Below are 22,026 nucleotides of genomic sequence, written 5' to 3'. Positions count from 1 at the left end.
CACTGTAAAGTGAATTGACTGTATATTTGTGGGCGAACGCAGCAGCCAATAGCGCACAGCAATGTCCCACAAACAGTCGTAGATTGAAAATGACCAATTTATTATTGTTTTTGGTTTTGGAGAGATTATTACTGTTCCAATAGCAATGGCACTCATTCTTGAAATTAATTCGAATAGAAAACATGGACATTGCCAAGTTTCCAACCTTTTTCTGCTGCTTTTAGATCCATCTGACATTTGGTTAGTTCTGAAATCCAAAAAGTGAATTGGTTAAACATTTTTATTTCAACCGGTTTATGGTCAATTGGGATTCAGCAATTTTCAACTGATTTAGAACCCGAGAAGATCGGGAAACAATTTTAGTAACAGAATGAGGATTGCCCTTCGCACATTCCTGTTTATTCTTCAATAATAAACAACCAAACCATTTCCCGATGTTTGCTCAACTTTGATTATCCATTGTGATATACGTCTTGTTATCCTTCTTAAAGTAAATTACTCAAATTAATCGACATAAATAAGCTTGATCTATTTTCACCAATTTTCACATCGTGAGCAGCAAACAAGAAAAAATCCTTCTCCAAATCTTCAAATGAATTATATGTTCTTACTTGCTGCTTTTATCTCTTCTTCACAAGTGTCTCTTTCTGAAAAAGAACATTTGATGAAGCAAATTTGTCTCAATCAATCGACAGGTGGCTTCAGATTGTGTTATCGACTGCCTCTCCGAAGGAGGACAAACACAAGGAGAGGACGATCCACGAACCACCCTTTCGGTGCCTTTAATGAAGGGAGTCTGACATCGAAAGAGGAACCGAGAGATTGTAATGGATATCAGTGATCAAACGTTTGACAAATCTCCTCTCAGATCAACGTAAATACCTTTATCTTTCTTTTCAATTGAGTCCTCTGTTGAGGAAAACAAGAATTAGTGGGTATTGAAATGCTTTGCGTAATATAATCATATCATCATCTCAAGACGTAATTTAGGGTTTTTATACAATTTCTCACTTGTATTATTTTGATATTTTGGTATGGGAATAAACTTACAAGGTTTAAAATAAAACAGAGTGCCAAGAAAAACAAAATTCAGCTATCTTCATTAGTAAAACTGATTCGCTTCGTTGTGATATGATCTGCACGTTATATATTATATATTAATATATCAATAAAATATGATTTGTTTAAATAAGTAACACAATCATTATTTTCATCACCTGTAGTTTTCAAGCTTTGTTTTGCTTCCTCTAATTCTAAAACAAAAAAGAAATTTCTTCATCTATTCATCCTTGTGCATAACCTCCCTTTTATCGGGTAAATGCTTTTCCCTCTTTTGTTTGTGAGGGTATTATTTTGTATATCTGTGAGTGTATGTGTATTCCCTTTATTATTTCGAACATGTGAAATAACATTCATACTGTGATGATATTAATATTCCTATATTTGATATAATATAATAATAATCCTTGCATTTGATATAGCGCTTTTCACGTAGGGAGGACGTCCCAAAGCGCTTCACAGAACACACTGTAAAGTGAATTGACTGTATATTTGTGGGCGAACGCAGCAGCCAATTGCGCACAACAATGTCCCACAAACAGTCGTAGATTGAAAATGACCGATTTATTATTGTTTTGTTTTGGAGGGATTATTATTAGGCTCTGTGTGGAGTAAGGAAACTTGCCCAAGGTTTCGCCCTCTGCCTGGAATTGAACTCAGTTCTCTCGCTTGCAAAGCGAGTGCTCTAACCACTGAGCTGCAGGACTCCACAGGATATAGCGCAGCATTTCACATCTTCTAGAAGTCAAAAAGCACTTCACAGATCTTACTCTAAAGTGAATTGCAACCAATTGCGCACAGCAGTGTCCCTACAGACATTCGAGGGTTGAAGTGACCCTTTTTTTATTATTGTTTTTTCTTCTGATGGATTATTATCAGGTGTGTGGAGTAAGGAAACTTGCCCAAGGTCTCGCAATGCCGGGAATCAAATCCAGGTCGAGTGAGTCGAGTGCTCCATCCGCTGAGCTACAGGACACCTTGCGATGATTCTATGATCCCAGACTCATAGAATCACAGAATTATACAGCACAGAAGGAGGCCATTCAGCCCATCCTGTCTGTGCCGGCTCCTTTAAAAGAGCTTCCAAATCAATCCCTCTCTCTCCCGATATCCCTGCAAACTTGTCCTCCCCAAATAATTATCCACTTCACTCTTAAAAGTCGGTATTGAATAGTCTTCCACCGCTCTTTCAGGCAATGCATTCCAGATCCGATGTAAACATTTACCCGCAGTTTGTTTAATTTTAACATCCTCTGTAAGCAAAAAACTTCTATTAAAATTCACACTTATGTATATTTTCCTGTCGATATCAATTGTATAATCCGCAGGAAGAATATTATTTGATTATTTAAACTCAGAAACCTCTTCCCTACCTGCTTCCTTTAGTTTTGTTTTACACTCTTCCAGTTCTGAAAAACAGAGTGATTTTTTTGTTACATAACACAATAGTGTCATGAATTGGGGACAACTCTTCTCCCACTGTATTAGTATTTCAGATAGAAACTCACAACCATCATCACATCATGAAGCCACTGACACCCCGACCCCAACACAAACAATGACACATTTGAGCACAACAACCCAGTGTGATCCAACTGATTCCTCGCAAACTAATGTATCTGAGGATATATGTGAGGAGAGACGCTGTGAAACAAGAACTGATCAGAGCACAACCGTAATCGTGTCTTCTCACAAGAAAAATATTCAGATCAAAGCAACAGAAGCCAAAAAATGTGATGTTGATCAAATGTTAAAGCTCACCTGTCCCTGCACTTTCTGTTTTTAATTCTATTTTTGAAAAGCCAAAACATTAGTTTAGATTGAGCGAATACTTCAATGGGAACTTTGGGAGTTTCTCCTAATTATTACTCAATCGTTTCACAAAGATGTGGTCGGATAGTGTTTTACAAAACTCAGCCATAAATGTGAGTTTGATACAACAGCTCGGACACTAACAAACAAAATTCCGCCTGAACATTTAACATAAATAATCTGGGCTTACTTGCTGTGTCCTCGTCCTCTGCAACAACCTCTTGCTCTAAAGTCCAAGCAAAGAATCCATTAAGCACTGCGTGAGAATACACTCATTGCCTGTTGCTGACTTTGCTCCCTTGAGCCGGGCAGCCAGAAAAGAAGCCGAAAGAAACAGAACGACCAAGTGACGACCTCATGTAACTAATAATACAAGAAAACACAGTGAGGAAAGGTGAAAGGGTGAGAAGTTAAGAAGTGTTTGCAGTTTGGTATTATGTGCTGGGCGCTGCACTTGGGAAAGGATAGACTCGACTCACAACAAGGATGTTGACATGACCCATTTCACAAGGCTTTCTGGACATCAGACTCACCTGCCAGGACTGTGAGCTGTTTACACTCTTCTATTTCTGAAAAGCAAACAAAACATTTATGAGGTATTTTTATTTCAACAGTGAATGATTCTCTTGCTTGGGGAGAACCAAACTCCAACCTACGGCTGCCGCTTCCTTTCCAACACAGTAAGAGGAACACATCACATTCACAAGAATCATCAACACTTGAAATCCCAATGCACACACACTATGAAAGAGGTTGAGGTGACATAACAAATATCCACACATCAAAAACTATATAAATTGGGGCGTATATTCACTGTTACTCGTGTTGCGTTAAACCTCTTCTTCTTACTCTCCCACGAGCATGAGAATATAAAATATTTCAATAGAAGTGGTACCTTTACAGCAAAAGATACAGAAGCTCAGTCATAGATGTAACTGATGAATTTCATGCAAAGTCTCAAATCGATTCAGTATTTACCTTTTTCTATTTCCTTAATATCCTCTTCTATATAAGAAATAGTGGGTAAACACATATTGGGTTTTGAATACATATTGAGTGGCAACACAACAATCTGTAAAGTGGGACAGTATTTGTGCGATGAGGTACTGTGACAGATGTTAATTGCTGAAGAGTTACAACATGAGTTTACTATGCTCAGGATCCAATAGTTAAAACTGCCAATTATCTCAGTAATTAACTGCCTATAAAAGCAGTTTCTTGAATATTTCCAACCGGTGACTTATACAGATTTACCAGTAGGTTAAACACTCGGAAACTTTGATTCTCAGTGAAGAGAAAAGCAGAATAATCTACAGTGACACAGAAGAAGGTTACAAACACCCTAACATCTTGTTTTTAAATAAAAAAATATTCTTACTTAGGGCAGTGATTTTTTCTTCAAGCTCATCATCTTCTGGAAAATTGACAACAAATCTCTGAAGCATTTGTGTCATTCAGTCACTGCTGTTTTGCAATGTCCAATATTTTGCTTTTTCACAGTCAGCGCCAAACCCAGGAGAAGAGCATCACAACACACATAGAAATGGGAACCCAAATAAATGTATGTTGAATGGAACTGAATGTACCCTGGAGGTGGGAAATAACTGACCAATATCGTAAAACTTACAACCAAGAAAGTAACTACCTTTCTTCTTTACATCCACCGGTTTCTTTTCCTCTCTTGGTTTGGCTTCATCTGCTTGGTCTGGTTCTTTTCCTTCTTCTGTTGGAGTCAGATTTCTCAGTATATTTTCAAATTGTTTTCATCAGCATCAAAACACAAAGTGAGCCTCAAATGGCCAAGATGGCAAACAAGAAAAATTTGTCACTTCTAACAATAAAACCTTTGCCAATATCCAACTGCCCGCTCCTTCCGCTCAGCCGGCTCTGTCCTGCTCCACGTTACCCGCCCGGCCCACCCCACCATCAGCAGTCGGGCATTCAGGCTCTCTGCCCCCACACTCTGGATCTCCATCCCATATTCTCTTTGCCTCACTCCCTCCCTTGACTTCTTCAAGGCATGTCTCAAGATGATACTATTTGACCTCGCCTTCGGCCGCCTCCTGCCTGACCTGCCCTCCACCCTCACTGATTCCAAAGCCCCAGGTCCCAATCACTGAATGTCCAGTACCTTGGGATGTCCCCCCGATGTGAAAGGCGCTATTCAAATTGATTGTATTGTAAAAGCTGATTTCTTACTCGCAGCGTTCAGCCTTGCTTGGCAAGAGGTTTGTTCTGCAGAGCACATGAAATTGAAAGTAAACTATTTTGTTCTGCACTTCATATCAATCTCTGTAAAACAGCGTGTGTTGCTCAATTTTACAGCTGGTCGAGAAAGGAAACAACTGGCCACGTTTCAGGTGATCATGTCACACAAAGAAATGAGAAATAGTAAATAATAAGAATTGTTGCATTTGGTATAGAGCTTTTAACGTCTTTGAGACGTCTCAAAGCGCTTCACAATATACTGTCAAGTGAGGGTGGTGGCAAGATGAAGGGATTGAGGGAGAGATTTCCAGAACTTCAGGGCTCAGTGGCTGAAGTCACGGTTATCGGTGGTGGAGTGGATGGCACAGGGACAAACTGGAGGCCAGAGCCAGCCGAGCAGTTCAGAGAGGTCGGGAAGTGCAAGGGCTTGAAGGGATTTGAAAACGAGTGAGAGGATCTTGAAATTGATCCATTTGGTGAGACCTGATAGCAAGTGGATGGCAATACCTTTTTCTCTTTCAGTAAGTAGCTTCTCTATTGGGGAAAACAATAATTAACAGACAGCGAACTATGACCCTTGAACGGGGAAACTGAAATAAATGATTAGTTACGTACATGATTTATATCATCAAAAGAATTAAATTATATGTAACGGGCAGGGAGGTTAATTAGTGCTGTGGGGAAGGGTTTAAACTAATTTTGAAGGGGAAGGAAATCAGGATGTAACATCAGAGAGGAGAAAAGTTACATAGAGGGGTGGGATAGATGGATAACAATGCAATAAGGAGTAGTCCAGAAGAAGAAGGCATTAGACGGAAGAGAAATGCAAAGCAAACTCAGTCGGTTTTGGGAGTGAATGTGGGTAAATACACAGAGAGTGACAAATACGATTGGTGAGCTGCGGCTCAAGTCGCCACATGGGGTTATGCTACATAACAGTGGCAATAACAGAGACCTGGCTCAAACAAGGGCAGGAATGCGAGCTGAATATTACTGGCTTCAACGTATTTGGGAGGAACAGGGAAAGAAAAAAAAGGTGGTGGCAATATTGAAAAAAGATATGGTTACGGCCCTGGAGAAGGCCGATGTGCTTGAGGGTCCAAAACAGGTTCTACTTGGTTCGAAAGGAGCAGAAAAAGAACGCATTACTCTGTTAGGACTGTACTATAGACCATAGGTTTAGAGTATTTATGGAAAGGGACAAGGAACATTCAAGGAACAATCAAAGGTGAAGATACTCAACTGGAAGAGACTAATTTCAGTGGGTTAAAAAGGGTCCTAGCCAAGGTGGGCTGGAAAGAAAGATTGGCAGGTAAAACAGCTAACGAGCAATGGGAAGCCTTCAAGCAGGAGATAGTTCAGAGACAGAACAAATACATTTCCACAAAGGGGAAAGGTAGGCCATCCGAACCTCCCCGGATGAATAAGGAAATTGGGATATAATAAAACAGAATAAGAAGGCTTATGATAAATGGGAGGTTCAAAATACAGAAGATAATCAAATAGAATATAGAAAGTACAGAGGAGAACTGAAAAAGGAAATAAGAGGGGCAAAGTGCTTGTATGAGAAAGGATAAATGGGTAACAGAAAGGGAAACCAAAGGTATTTTTAAGCATGTAAAGAATAACAGGTTAGTCAAAGGTTGGGTGGGTCCAATTAGGGACCAAATAGGAAATCTTCTTGTGAAGGCAGAGGGCATGGCTGATGTAAGTAATGAGTATTTTGCATCTGTCTTCACGAAAGAAGAGGATGAAGCCTATGTCACAGAATTGGAGGAGAGGGTGGAGAAATTGTATAAGATAAGAATAAACTGAGAGGAGGCACTGAGGCGCTAAATAGTTTGTTGGTGCTCAAGGTAGATAAGTCACTCGGTCCGGACGGGTTGCATCCGAGGTTACTGAGGGAAGTAAGGGTGAAAATAACAGAGGCTTTGGCAACAAAGCCTTTAGATCTTTTAATCCTCCTTGGACACCGGGAGGTGCTACAGGACTGGAGCGTTGCAAATGTTACTCCCCTGAGCACAAAGGAGCAGAAGGATAAACCCGGGAACTAAGGCCAGTGCCTGATTTCAGCAGTGGGGAAACTTCTGGAGACTATAATCCGGGACAAAATAAATTTTCACTTAGAAAAATATGGGTTAATAAAGGACAGTCAACACGGATTTGTTAAAGGCAAATTGTGTCTAATAAACCTGATAAGGCTTTTTTAATCAAGTAACAGAGAGTGTGGATGAAGTAGTGCAGTTGATAAGTTTATATGGATTTTCAAAAGGCATTTGATACAGTGCCACATAAGAGATTCGTCACCAAAGCAGAATCCCACAGTATTAAAGGGACAGTCTCCAATGGATACAGAACTGTCCGGGAGACAGAGAGCGGTGGGGAACGGTTGTCATTCTGACTGGAGGGAAGTGTGCAGTGGTGTCCCGGGGGTCAGTATTGGGACCATTGGAAGGAAGGATGTCAAGGCGTTGGAGAGGGTACAAAGACGATTTACCAGAATGATTGACTTCAGGTGTCAGGAGAGGTTAGAGAAGCTGGGATTGTTCCAATTGGAGCAGATAAAGTTAAGAGGAGACTTAATAGAAGTTTTCAATATTATGAATGGATTTGATAGGGTGAACAAGGAGGAACTATTTCCACTGGCGGATTGGTCGGTAACCCGAGGACACCGATTTAAAATAGTTGTTAAAAGAAACAGAGGGGAGGTGAGGAGAATTTTTTTCACGCCGCGAGTTGTTTGGATCTGGAATACATTGCCTGAAAGGCTGCTGGAAGGCGATTTGATAATAACTTTTAAGAGAGAAGTAGATAATTATTTGGGGAGGACAAGTTTGCAGGGCTATGGGGAGAAAGTGGGGGAGTGAGATTGATTTGGAAGCTCTTTTCAAAGAGCCGACACAGACACAAAGGGCCGAATGACCTCCTTCTGTGCTGTATAATTCTATGATTCTACGATTATAAGGAAAACGTTTTCTTTCTTTCAAAAGAAAAATCAAGTTATGTTTCTGCTCACTTTTTTCTTCCAAGATCCCATCAACTTTCCCAAATTCTATCAAAAGAAACATCAAACGAGACCTTTCAACTCTTATTCTTCCGGCTTTATAATAATAATAATAAATCTTGCATTTGATATAGCGCTTTATCACGTCTTCCCACATTTCAATTCGCTTCACAGAATATACTGTAAAGTGTAGTGACTGTATGTTTTGTGGGCGGAACGTGGCAGCCAATTGCTCAATCAGTCGCAGATTAAGTGACCAAATTATAATGAGTATTTGATGGGATTATTACCCCCAGAAAAGAGATCCGCCAATCGATTAACACCCGTGTTCCTAACTTGTCCAACGTTTCCCCCTTCCAAGAATCAAACCCAGGTCCACTCGCTTGTGAGACGAGTGTTCTTACGACTAAGCTACAGGACTCTCCTTATGAGTCTTTACCACTTCAATAAAATGACTGAGAATAGTTGGAAAACTTAACCTGAAATTTTACAGCAACGTAGGGTGCAGGTACAATGCACATTGGAGTCATTTGAATTTACCTTTCAATTTCTTCATATTCGCCTTTTCTGCTCAAATCAACACAAATATTCACATTATTTCTCACTGGTCAAACAGTTATTTGCAGGTGGTGAAGCCTTGGTCACCAAACTGCAGGTTGATAATACAACGTGTCCTTATTTCCTTACATATCGGCCAAACTATGGAATTGGTTGCAGTTAAGAACAGTGTACGCACCGCACATGTTCTTTTCTTAGTATCTTTACACATATCAACCACTTTCTCACCTAATTTATCCAGTGTCATTTCACACGCTTTCCGTTCTGGAAATCATATTATAATTCTTTGAGTTACCGAGAAACTAGCAGCCCTACAAACTGTGCAAGTGTATTCTTCCATAACATTGAAGTATTGAATTAATCTCAAATAGATTCAACTGTAAAAAGATCAGTAATCGGAGATAAAAGAAAACTTTTGAATATCTATGAAATGTTGGACTTTTCTCAATACATACCGTCTTGTAACATGATCAATTTTTTTACTGAAAAAATAATTATGTACAAATGTTTATGAAAGGACCTCATGTTTGATTGTTGAATCATTTTGATTCAAATCAGTTATGTCCAGTTGTAATGGAACCAAATATTAGTTGCCCACGGATTGTAATGTAAAGCATCCAATCTACCTTCTGGTGTTAGTTTATCATAGGCTTTTTCTTCTAATGGAATAAAAAGGATCAGAATATTAGATTTGCAAAGGGCCTGAACTACAAAACCAAATGTAAATTGTGGTGGATTTGATAACATGGCAGAGCTCAAGAATGTGTTTTCCAACACAACGATCGTTCAAAGAAATACGACACATTGTTCAAAGAACTTCCTGACAAAAAGGGCAACAAATACATCACATCCAACGTGTTTATAGATATGTAGACTTTATACTCACGCGCAGCTTTCAATTCCTTCTGACAATCAGCCAGTTCTGAAAAACAAACATTCAGGAGAAATTACTATATCACAATAAGAGAAACACAATTAAAGCTTTATTTACAATGCTATTGCACTAATATCTATTAAACTGTACCACAAGTAAAACAATACATCAGCAAAATACCAATTGGATCATATTATAACAACAGCTCCTCATAATCTACCTGCTTTCTTCTTCTCCAGATCCTCTTCTGTAAAATTGATTAAGCTTAAAGGATTACTGATGAAATGCTTCCCTTCAAAACAACCTACAAAGCGCGGGAGGTTGTGAGAATGGTGTAGCACAGACGGAGATGTTTCAGGTTACATTCACAATAATAGTATCTCAGAGGAAAGTAAATACACAATTATCTGCCGATTTGCCATCTGTGCGTGTGTTGGATTTCCAAACTTTTAAAAGGGTTCAATATACAGAGTTATAAGCATTTTAAAATTCAGAGGTTGTTATTTTCAGTGTGGAAATGGCAATAAAGAACAACTTTCAATCTGATGAAAACTTGCATTCCAAAGAGTTAAATTAATATAAATGTTGTCCTTACCTAAAGCTTTCACATTATTGTCGTCTACAAATCAAACATGGAATCCATTAATTATTACGTCATCAAATCTTGCATTTGATTCAGCACCGAAAGAGAAACCCTCTCAAAGCACCTCACATGGAATTATTCACGGCCATTTAAAGGCATAGACTGCGCAGCAATATCCAACATCCATAATGCTATTGAGTAATTTAACTGGAGGATTTTTGCTGTTTTATTTGTCAGAAAGAGAAGGGATTTTCTCCAAGATTCCTGGTCAGCAAAGATTTATCATTATTGCATCAATATGCAGCCAATTTTACAAATTTCAACAATACAATAATTTTGCTTACTGCCTTTCTTTCTTTCTTTCAACTCTTTTAGTTCTTGAAACAAAACAGAAATTTATGCAACACTTTTATTGGAACCAGTTTTAACAATTGGTAACTTAGCGCTGTTCTACGTGTATCCTGGAAGATATATCAATTGAAACGGTATCACTTTCCCTCTTTACTAACATAATAATAATCAATCGGAAACAGTGCACTGTGGCTGTTAATAATAATCCTTGCATTTGATACAGTGCTTTTCACATCGGGAGGACGTCCCAAAGCGCTTCACAGAACACACTGTAAAGTAAATTAACTGTATATTTGTGGGCGAACGCGGCAGCCAATAGCGCACAGCAATGTCCCACAAACAGTCGTAGATTGAAAATGACCAATTTATTATTGGTTTTGGTTTTGGAGAGATTATTGCTGTTCCAATAGCAATGGCACTCATTCTTGAAATTAAATAGAAAAGAAAACATGGACATTGCCAAGTTTCCAACCTTTTTCTGCTGCTTTTAGATCCGTCTGACATTTGGTTAGTTCTGAAATCCAAAAAGTGAATTGGTTAAACATTTTTATTTCAACCGGTTAATGGTCAATTTGGGATTCAGCAATTTTCAACTGATTTAGAACCCGAGAAGATCGGGAAACAATTTTAGTAACAGAATGAGGATTGCCCTTCGCACATTCCTGTTTATTCTTCCATAATAAACAACCAAACCATTTCCCGATGTTTGCTCTACTTTGATTATCCATTGTGATATACGTCTTGTTATCCTTCTTAAAGTAAATTACTCAAATTACTCGACATAAATAAGCTTCATCTATTTTCACCAATTTTCACATCGTCAGCAGCAAACAAGATAAAATCCTTCTCCAAATCTTTAAATGAATTATATATTCTTACTTGCTGTTTTTATCTCTTCTTCACAAGTGTCTCTTTCTGAAAAAGAACATTTGATTAAGCAAATTTGTCTCAATCAATCGACAGATGGCTTCAGATTGTGTTATCGACTGCCTCTCCGAAGGAGGACAAACACAAGGAGAGGATGATCCACGAACAACCCATTTGGTGCCTTCAATGAAGGGAGTCTGATACCGAAAGAGGAACCGAGAGATTGCAATGGATATCAGTGATCAAGTGTTGGACAAATCTCCTCTCTCAGATCAATGTGATTACCTTTATCATTCTTTTCAATTGATTCCTCTGTTGGGAAAACACGGATTAGTGCTGTTCAAATACATTGTGTAGTATGAACATATCATCATTTTAAGATCTAATCTAACATTTTAAACAATTTCTTGTTCCTATTATTTTGGTATTTTAGTGTTGGAATAAACATACAAGTTTTAAAATTAAAATTGCAAGAAGCACAAAATTCAGCTGTCTTGAATGGTAAAACGGCATGATTGTGTTGTGATATGATCTGCACAATATATGATTTATTTTAAATAAAAAACATCAGTATTTTCAGCACCTGTAGTTTTCAAGCTTTGTTTTGCTTCCTCTAATTCTAAAACCGAAAATATTTTTTTTCAGCCATTAATAGTTTTTTTTATCTGGTAAATGCTTTTTCCTTTTTGGTTGTGAGGGTGTTATTTCATATATCTATGTCTCCCTGTTGGTCTGTATGTATTTTGGGGTATTCCTTTATCGACTGTTCATTTGTGCCCAGATTTCAGATTTAAAGTCAGGATGTCTTCCCCAAAACATATTTTGAAGAAAAATATTTTTCAAATAACAATATGTCTGAATTTTATTCACTATTGCTAACATATGAAGTAACATTCATACTGTGCTATGTGACAGCACACGAACATTTACCTGCAGTTTGCTTCAGTTTAAGATCCTCTGTAAGCATAAAAGAACTATTGAAAAGAACAATTATGTATATTTTCCTGTCTCAATATCAATTGTATAATCAGCAGAAAGAATATAATTTTATTCTGAGTTCAGAAACCTCTTCCCTACCTGCTTCCTTTAGCTTTGTTTTACACTTTTCTAGTTCTGAAAAACATAGGGATTTTTTTCTTACATAACACAAGTGTCATGAATTGGGGACAACTCTTCTCCCACTGTATTAGTATTTCAGACAGAAACTCACAACCATCATTACAACATGAAGCCACTGACACTCCGACCCCAACACAAACAATGACACATTTGAGCACAACAACCCAGTGTGATCTAACTGATTCCTCGCAAACTGATGTATTTCAGGATATATGTGAGGAGAGACGCTGTGAAACAAGAACTGATCAGAGCAGAACCGTAATCGTGTCTTCTCACAAGAAAAATATTCAGGTCAAAGCAACAGAAGCCAAAGAATATGACATTGATCAAATTTTAAAGCTCACCTGTCTCTGCACTTTCTGTTTTTAATTCTATTTTTGAAAAGCCATAAAATTAGATTCGATTGAGGGAATTCTCCAATGGGAAATGTAGATACTTTGGCTTTGGGAGTTTCTTGTAATTATTACTAAATCAATTTTTGTTTATACGATACAAACTTCAATAAAACACAAATATGTAAACCTCAGACTATACGTATATTCAAGTTTTTTTTAGCATCTTCATCAATCATTGATACAGATTTAAAAAAACATGCAACAAAACTTAGCTATTCTTAGGAAAACATAACCAGTGTTTGTAATGTGCCAAACACATCAGAAAGCGTCTCTGAGCATTTCAAGATGATGTGGTCGGACGCCCTTTGATAAACTGGACAATGTAAAAGTTAGATTCATACAACAGCTCGGACACAAACAAACAAAATATCGCCTGAACATTTAACACAAATAATCTGGGCTTACTTGCTGTTTCCTCGTCCTCTGCAACAACCTCTTGCTCTAAAGTCCAAGCAAAGAATCCATTAAGCACTGCGTGAGAATACACTCATTGCCTGTTGCTGACTTTGCCCCCTTGAGCCGGGCAGCCAGAAAAGAAGCCGAGAGAAACAGAACCACCAAGTGACGACCTCATGTAACTAATAATACAAGAGAACACAGTGAGGAAAGGTGAAAGGGTGAGAAGTTAAGAAGTGTTTGCAGTTTGGTATTATGTGCTGGGCGCTGCACTTGGGAAAGGATAGACTCGACTCACAACAAGGATGTTGACATGACCCATTTCACAAGGCTTTCTGGACATCAGTCTCACCTGCCAGGACTGTGAGCTTTTTACACTCTTCTATTTCTGAAAAGCAAACAATACATTTATGAGGTATTTTTATTTCAACAGTGAATGATTCTCTTGCTTGGGGAGAACCAAACTCCAACCTACGGCTGCCGTTTCCTTTCCAACACAGTAAGAGGAACACATCACATTCACAAGAATCATCAACACTTGAAATCCCAATGCACACACACGATGAAAGAGGTTGAGGTTACATAACAAATATCTACACATCAATAACTATATAAACTGAGGCGTAATCAATGTTTCTCATATTGCGTTTAAACCTCTTCTTGTTTTCCCCACAACCATCAGAATATAAAATATTTCAATAGAAGTGGTATCTTTACAGCGAAAGCCGCAGAAGCTCATAGTAATAGATATGAGTCATGAATTTCATATACATTTTTAAATCATTTCAGCAGTTACCTTCTTCTATGTTTTTAATCTCTGCTTCTAGAAAAATAATAATGGTTAAACACATTAGTTTTGAATGCTCTTTGATTAGCAACACAGCAACCTGTAAAGGTGGGATATTATATGTGTGATGAGGTTCTGCAATAGATGTTAATCGATAACAATTACAACATGAGTTTACAACCTACAGAACAATCTGAGCAATTCCCCATTTTCTTCAATAATTCCAACCAGCGACTTATACAGATTCACCAGTAAGTTAAACACCCTGAATTCTCAGCAAAAACAAAACGGAATAACCTACACAGAAGAAGGTTATAACCAACCAAACATCTCATCACAATAATTAAATAAGTAAAAAAGTATTCTTACTGAGGGCAGAGATTTTTGCTTTAAGATCATCCTCTTCTGATAAAATCGACAAGAAATCTATGAAGCATTTGTGTCATTCAGTCATTGCTGTTTTGCAACGTCCAATATTCTGCATTTCCACAGTCAGCGCCAAACCCAGGAGAAAAGCATCACAACACACACAGAAATGGGAACCCAAATAAATGTATGTTGAATGGAACTGAAATGTACCCTGGAGGTGGGAAATAACTGACCAATATAGTAAAACTTTCAAACTGGCAAATAACTACCTTTCTTCTTTACATCCACCGGTTTCGTTTCCTCTCTTGGTTTGGCTTCATCTGCTCGGTCTGGTTCTTTTCCTTCTTCTGTTGGAATTAGATTTCTCAATATGATGAACATTATAAAATTACTTTGAACCCGAACTGGGGGTTGAGATCGGAGAGGTTAGAGGGGAGAGAGGGGGGCAAGGAGGGTAATTGAAGGAAGGGGGCAAAGATGAGGGACTGCAGCATGGAGTGCCAGATGTTGGGGCAGGGTTGATGGCCTCCCGCCAATGGTTGGGCAGGAGAGATGGGGGAAGTGAAGTAGGCTGGAGACAGCTGAGCGGAGACAGGGGCAGGTTGGTGGAGGTTGTAGAGTTGGAGATAAAATGGGCTGCAGAGGTCTGGAAGATTTGCAGCCTATGCCGAGAGTTGCTGGAGAGCCTCACAAGCAGGGAGTTTGCATAGTCAAGACTGGAGGTTATGAATGAGTGGATGAGGGATTTGGCGGCTTAGGGTGTTAGACAGTGGCTGACACGGGCGATTTTGCAGAAGTGGGGTAGTCATAGCGGCTTATGGCACGGATGTGGGGTAGAAAGGATAGTTCAAGTTCAAACAAGAGGCCAAGATTTCAGACTGGCTCAGTGAGGTGGAATGTTCATCCTTGGATAGCGATGGTGTCAGCGCCTGTGGTGTGGAGGAGCTGACGGAGACAATCAGGAGGACCTCGGTTTTGTTGAAGTCAAATGAAGACAATTAGCTCTCATTCCAGGCCTTGATGTCTGACAGACATTCTGGTCGACAGCAGTTGTCCGACTCCAATGGCTCCCCATCCCCCAGAGGATCGAGTGCAAGATTTTCGTCCTCTGCTTTAAGGCCATTCATGGCCTTGCCCCCTCCTACTTCTCTGACCTGCTGACTCCCTACCAACCTGCCCTTTCCCTACGTTCTTTGGGCTCCCGCCTGCCCCATGTCTCGCGCCCAACCCGCCCTACCATTGATGGCTGGACTTTCAGCCTCTCTGTCCCCACAATCTGGAACTCCATCCCGCGGTACCTTCACCTCGCATCCTCCCTTGGCTCCTTCAAGGCCGGTGTCAAGACCCTTTTCTTCGATCGTGCCTTTGGTCACCCTCCCACCTCTCTGACTTCCCTCACCCCTGCACCCCACTTCCCCATGCTCAGGCTCCGACATCTGACTGTTCAGCGCTTTGGGACGTCCTCCCAATGTGAGAGGCGCTCTATAAATGTAATTTTGCTGTTGTTGTTGTTTTCCTGGAGTCAGTGGGGAGGCAGAGAGATACAGTTGGGTGTCATCCGCATACATGTGGAAGTTGACCTCGTGTCTGTGGATGATGTCCCCAAGAGGGAGCAGATAACAAAAGGCTGTTTCCTTACTCGCAGCTTTCAGTCTTGCTTGGCAAGAGGTTTGTTCTGCAAAGCAAACACAGATGAGAGGGAACAATTTTATTTTCATATCAATATAGTTGGATGGTAAACGCTGCACAGTCGATGGTCAATTTAGTTCAAGGTAAGAAGATTCTGCACATTACATCAGTCTCTGTAAAACAGATTGTTTTGTTTTGTTTACATCTGTTCGAGAAACGAAAGGAAACAACAGCCAAGTTTCAGGGATCATGTTACATAAAGCAAATCGATGGCAATACCTTTTTCCCTTTCAGTAAGTAGCTTCTCTGTTGGGCAACACAGTAATTAACACACAGTGAACTATAACCCTCGAACGGAGAGACTGAAATAAACAATCGTGACCCACATCACTCATATCATAACTGGAATTAATTTAAATATAACATGCAAATAAACTGTTTTCTTCATTTTAACAGAAAATCATTTCATGTTTGTTCCTCACCTTTTTTTTTCAGGGTCCCATCAACCTTCTCAAATTCTAAACACCAAGAAACAAAGTGTAAATGAGATGCCAGTGATTGTTAAGGACAATAAGATGACTATGTGTTGAAATGTAGGTAACTGATAGAAAAATACACATTGATGCCATGGGATTTTACCTTCCAATTGCTTCTTATTCTCCTTTTCTGCTCAAATCAACAATAATATTTGCATTATTTCTCACCAGCCTTGGTCACAAAAATGCGGGTTCACAATACAATGTGTCCTCAATTCCTCCCACATCAGCAAAACTGTGGAATTGGCTGCAGTTATGAACAGTGTGTGCACCGCACATGTTCTTTTCTCAGCAGTTTTACACATATCCTCCACTTTCTTACCTAATTTATCCAGTGATATTTCACACGCTTTCTGTTCTGTAAATCACATGATAATTCTTTGTGTTAACGAAAAACTAGCAATCCTACAAACTGTGTAACTTTATTCTTCCAAAATATTGCAGTATTAACTTGATCACAAATACATTAAATTGCAATAAACTGAGTAATTGAAGCTGAAAGAAAATTGATTAAACCTCATGAAATCTTGAATTTTTTTCAATACATACCGTCTTGTAACATGATCAATTTTTTCACTATAAAAATAATTATGTACAGATGTATATGAAAGGACTTTATGTTTGATTGTTCAATTAATTCAACTCACATCAATTATGTTCACTTGTAATAGAACCAAATTTTAGTTGCCCACTGATCGTTATCACCTCAAGGCTGGACTATGGGAACTCTCTCCTCGCGGCCTTCCCGGCCCTCCCTCCACACTGCAGGTCATTCAGGACTCTGCAGCTCGTATACTGTCCTGCACCAGACACCGCGCCCACATCACTCCCACCCTCACCCTCACCCTCGCCCTAACCCTTGCCCTCGCTCGCCTCCACTGCTCCCCATCCCCCAGAGGATCGAATTCAAGATCCTCACCCTCACCTACAAGGCCATTCACGGCCTCGCTCTCCCCTACCTCTCTGACCTACTATCCCCCTACCTACCTGCCCGTACCCTCCGTTCCTCTGGCTCCGGTCTGCTCCACATCCCCCGCCACAACCGTCCTACCATCGATGGCCGGGCTTTCAGCCTCTCAGCCTCGAGGCTCTGGAACTCTATCCCCCAGTGCCTTCGCCGCTTCCTCTCTTTCCTCCATCAAAGCCGGTCTGAAGACCTTTCTTTTCAACTGTGCCTTCAGCTCCCCTCTCGACTCTCTACCACCTCCTCGCTCTCTCCCTTCCCTGCCCTCACCCTGACCATTTCCACCCAATGCTCAGGTCCCGACTCAACTGTCCAGCGCCTTGGGAGGTCCTCCCGATGTGAAAGGCGCTCTATAAATGCAATCTTGTTGTTGTTGTTGTTATGTAAAGCATCCAATCTACCTTCTGGTGTTAGTTTATCATAGGCTTTTTCTTCTAATGGAATAAAAAGGATCAGAATATTAGATTTGCAAAGCGCCTCATCTACAAAACCAAATGTACATTCTGGTGGATTTGATAACATGGTAGAGCTCAAGAATATGTTTTCCAACACAATGATCGTTCAAAGAAATACAACACATTGTTCAAGGAACTTCTGATCATAAGGGCAACAAATACATTACATCCAACGTGTGTATAGATATGTATCTATCATTATCGGCAGCATTCGATACGGTCGACCACACTATCCTACTCCACCGCTTGTCCTCCCACCTCAACTTTCAAGGCACTGTCCTTGAATGGTTTAGGTCGTACCTTTCTCACCGTCTTCACTTCGTCTCAACGAATGGCTTCTCCTCCACCCCCCGTACTGTCTCATGTGGTGTCCCTCAGGGCTCTGTCCTCGGTCCCCTCCTCTTCACCCTCTATATGCTCCCCCTTGGTGACATCATCCGCAAACATGGGGTTAACTTCCACATGTATGCGGATGACACCCAACTCTACCTTTCCTCCTCTACTCTCAACTCCACGACCACCGATGTCCTGACAGCCTGCCTGTCCGACATCGAGTCCTGGACGAGAGACAACTTTCTTCAGCTCAACGTGCAAAAACCGAGGCCCTCCTGATTGGCTCACGTCAGCGCCTCCGCACCTCAGGCGCTGACACCATCAGCATCCAAGGCTGCACTCTCCACCTCTCAAAGCCAGTCAGGAACCTCGGCGTTTTGTTCGACCCTGAGCTGTCCTTTCTCCCTCACATCCGCACCACAACTGGCACCGCCTTCCATCACCTCCGGAATATCGCCAGATTACGGCACTACCTCACCCCTCACGCTGCTGAAACCCTGGTTCACGCCTTTGTCACCTCAAGGCTGGACTATGGGAACTCTCTCCTCGCCGGCCTTCCCGCCACCTCCCTCCACAAGCTGCAGGTCATTCAGAACTCTGCAGCTCGTGTACTGTCCCGCACCAGGCTTCGGGACCACATCACTCCCACCCTCGCTCGCCTCCACTGGCTCCCCATCCCCCAGAGGATTGATTTCAAGATCCTCATCCTCACCTACAAGGCCATTCACGGCCTTGCTCCCTCCTACCTCTCCAACCTACTATCCCCCTACCTACCTGCCCGTACCCTCCGTTCCTCTGGCTCCGGTCTGCTCCACGTCCCCCGCCCCAACCGCCCTACTATCGGTGGTCGGGCCTTCAGCCTCTCAGCCCCGAGGCTCTGGAACTCTATCCCCCAGTGCCTTCGCCTTGCTTCCTCCCTTTCCTCCTTCAAGGCCGGTCTCAAAACCTTTCTCTTTGACCGTGCCTTCAGCTCCCCTCTCGACTCTCTTCCTCCTCCTCGCTCCCTCCCTTCCCTCCCCTCACCCTGACCATTTCCCCCTCCTCTCTCCCTCCCTTCCCTCCCCTCACCCTGACCATTTCCCCCCTGCTCGGGTCATGACCCAACTGTGCAGCGCCTTGGGACGTCCTCCTGACGTGAAAGGCGCTCTATAAATGGAATCTTGTTGTTGTTGTTGTTGTTGTAGACTTTATACTCACGCGCAGCTTTCAATTCCTTCTGACAATCAGCCAGTTCTGAAAAACAAAGATCAGGAGAACTTACTATATCACAATAAAATAGACACACAATAAACCTGCCAGATGTACATTGTTTACAATACTATTGAATTTATTTCCCTCCAAAAAACCAAAAACAATAATAAATTGGTCATTTTCAATCCACGACTGTTTGTGGGACATTGCTGTGCGCAATTGGCTGCCGCGTTCGCCCACAAATATACAGTCAATTCACTTTACAGTGTGTTCTGTGAAGCGCTTTGGGACGTCCTCCCGACATGAAAAGCGCTATATCAAATGCAAGGATTATTATTCTTATTATTATTTCCTTTAAACTGTAACCTGAGCAAAAAGAAAAATATCAGTGAAATTCGAAATCAATCGTAATGTAACAACATCCACCTTCTCACAATCTACCTGTTTTCTTGTTGTCCCGTTCTGCTTCTGTAAATATGATCAGGTTTAAAGAATTATTGGTGAAATGCTTCTCTTCAAAACAGTCTAGAAAGTTCGGGAGGTTGTGCGAATGGTGCAGTGCAGCTCAGGATGTTTCAGGTTACATTTACAATAATAATACCTCAGAGGAAACAGAAAACACAATCATCTGCCTGATTTGCCATCTGGGCATGTGCTGGGTATTCCTACTTTAAAAGGTTAATTATAAAGACATTTTAAGATTTAGAAATTTTAGTTTTCAGTATGGAAAGGGAATAAGAGAATAACTTTCTTTCTGAGTAAATATTTAATTGCAAAGAGTGAACTTAATAAAATGTCGCCCTTACCTAAAGCTTTATCATCATTATCCTCTACAAGTCGAACATGGAATTCATTAATTCTTACTACATCAATCCTTGCACTTCATTTTGTGCTAAAGTCAAATCCTCTCAAAGCATTTCACATGGAATTATTCTGAATCGCAAATAATGGGCAATAAAAGGCATTGACGGCCCATTAACATCCTACATCCATAAGGCCATTGAGGAATGTATTGAGGATATTTGGCCTGGCATTTGTCACAGTGGGAAAGGATTATCTCCAGGTCTCCTGGCCAACAATATTTACAATTATTTCATAGATATTTAGCCCTTAAACAAGCTCCAAAAATGAAATAATTCTACTCACTGTATTTTCTCAGCTCTTCTCGACATTTTTTTAGTTCTGGAAACAAAATCGAAATTTATTCAACAACTTTTCTCTGAAACCAGTTTTAAAATACTAATTGTTTGATATTAAATAGAAACAGAAACAAATGACCAACAAACAGAGCATCATTGACATCCCCAAACTTCAAACCTTTTTCTGCTTCTTTTAGATCTGTCTGACATTTGGTTACTTCTGGAAACCAAAACAATGAACGGGTTAAACATTTTCATTTCAAGCCATAGATGGTCCATTTGGGAATCAGAGGCACATTTCAACATTTCACAAGAAACAAAAGATTCGTCTGGAGACAATGTTAGAAGCAAAATAAAGAATGCCCTTCACTTTGAAGAATGCCGTCTCCTCCCTTATCTCCTCCCTCAACCTCTTCCTCCACATGCACTCCACACCCACATCCACGGTCACCCGCTCGACCTGGTATACATTTGGCTTAAATCAAACTTATCCTCCAATCTTGATTCCCTTGCTGCCCTCACTTCCCAAACCAATTCCTACTCATGAAAGTCACCATGGTACATCAGCCACCTCCGTTCCCTTAAAACACAGGTGTGTGCTGTTGAATACATTTGGCTTAAATCAAACTTATCGTCCCATCGGCAGATCTGACTGGACCTCATCAAATCTTACGACTCTGCCCTCGCCTCTGCTAAATCATCAGCCAAGGAAAACCCCAGGCTTGTCTTCTCCATCACCAATCGGCTCATCCATCCACCCTCTCATGCCTCGCCCATTCCCACCTCCAATGCCAACTGCGAGACGATGCAGGTCAATCCAAAGTCGAGAAGATCCGTTCAGCTGCCTCTGCCCTTCCATCTACTGCCCCTAGACATCTCCCCCTCTCAACCCAGGGCCTACCCATCCCTCCTGCCAAACCTTTGTAACTGTCTCCCCCTCCTCACCCATCACAGCTATAAACCACATGAAACCGAGCACCTGTTCCCTCAAATCCATCCCTGCCCATCGACTTATCTCCCAGCTCCACCTCTTTGCCCCTCATCTCACTGACATCATAAACCTCTCCTCGTCCACTGCTACCATTCCCATCAAATTAAAAACGGTCCTCATCACTCCTATTCTTAAAAAACGTTCCCTGGGCCCAAAACTGCTCTTAAACTGCCACCCCATCTGCAAACTCCGTTTCCTCTCCAAGGTCCTTGAACGAGTCATTGCTTTCCAGCTTCGCTCCTTCCTCTCCCGCCACTACCATCACAAACCCCTCCAATCAGTTTCCATGCCGCCCACAACCCAGAAAAAGCCCCAGTTAAAGTGATATATGACATTCTGTCCATCTGTGACCAGGGCTCCCTCTACCTCCTTGTCCTCTCTGCTGCCTTCAACATCACTGAGCACT

The 22,026-nt window shown here is 40.9% G+C and overlaps 1 protein-coding gene and 1 long non-coding RNA gene across 2 annotated transcripts in view; both read right to left on the bottom strand.

Annotated features, from left to right (window-relative positions):
- Positions 1 to 19,522, bottom strand: part of LOC103188142 (centrosome-associated protein CEP250-like) — a 66,205-nt gene extending 46,683 nt beyond the window's left edge. The window contains exons 1-17 of the mRNA XM_042342259.1: positions 19,497 to 19,522; positions 17,913 to 17,945; positions 17,097 to 17,123; positions 16,870 to 16,905; positions 16,494 to 16,529; positions 16,291 to 16,317; positions 16,022 to 16,057; positions 4,517 to 4,594; positions 3,405 to 3,440; positions 3,062 to 3,097; positions 2,821 to 2,847; positions 2,433 to 2,468; positions 2,286 to 2,312; positions 1,218 to 1,253; positions 883 to 909; positions 612 to 647; positions 206 to 247 (exon numbers count right to left, since the gene is read on the bottom strand). Coding sequence (XP_042198193.1) covers positions 206 to 247; positions 612 to 647; positions 883 to 909; positions 1,218 to 1,253; positions 2,286 to 2,312; positions 2,433 to 2,468; positions 2,821 to 2,847; positions 3,062 to 3,097; positions 3,405 to 3,440; positions 4,517 to 4,594; positions 16,022 to 16,057; positions 16,291 to 16,317; positions 16,494 to 16,529; positions 16,870 to 16,905; positions 17,097 to 17,109 — 529 coding nt within the window. The 5' untranslated portion in view covers positions 17,110 to 17,123; positions 17,913 to 17,945; positions 19,497 to 19,522. The remainder of the gene's footprint in view (positions 1 to 205; positions 248 to 611; positions 648 to 882; positions 910 to 1,217; positions 1,254 to 2,285; positions 2,313 to 2,432; positions 2,469 to 2,820; positions 2,848 to 3,061; positions 3,098 to 3,404; positions 3,441 to 4,516; positions 4,595 to 16,021; positions 16,058 to 16,290; positions 16,318 to 16,493; positions 16,530 to 16,869; positions 16,906 to 17,096; positions 17,124 to 17,912; positions 17,946 to 19,496) is intronic.
- Positions 19,523 to 20,290: 768 nt separating this feature from the next.
- On the bottom strand, positions 20,291 to 20,823 carry LOC121850431. The gene is made up of 3 exons (XR_006085595.1): positions 20,808 to 20,823; positions 20,637 to 20,672; positions 20,291 to 20,320 (listed from the first exon to the last, which is right to left on the bottom strand). It is a non-coding gene; the product is annotated as an uncharacterized LOC121850431 (long non-coding RNA).
- Between the last annotated feature and the right edge of the window lie 1,203 nt (positions 20,824 to 22,026).

This window comes from Callorhinchus milii, unplaced genomic scaffold (genome assembly GCF_018977255.1).
Source record: "Callorhinchus milii isolate IMCB2004 unplaced genomic scaffold, IMCB_Cmil_1.0 Scaffold19, whole genome shotgun sequence".
NCBI lineage: Eukaryota > Metazoa > Chordata > Chondrichthyes > Chimaeriformes > Callorhinchidae > Callorhinchus > Callorhinchus milii.
This window is presented reverse-complemented; position numbering and strand designations above follow the sequence as displayed.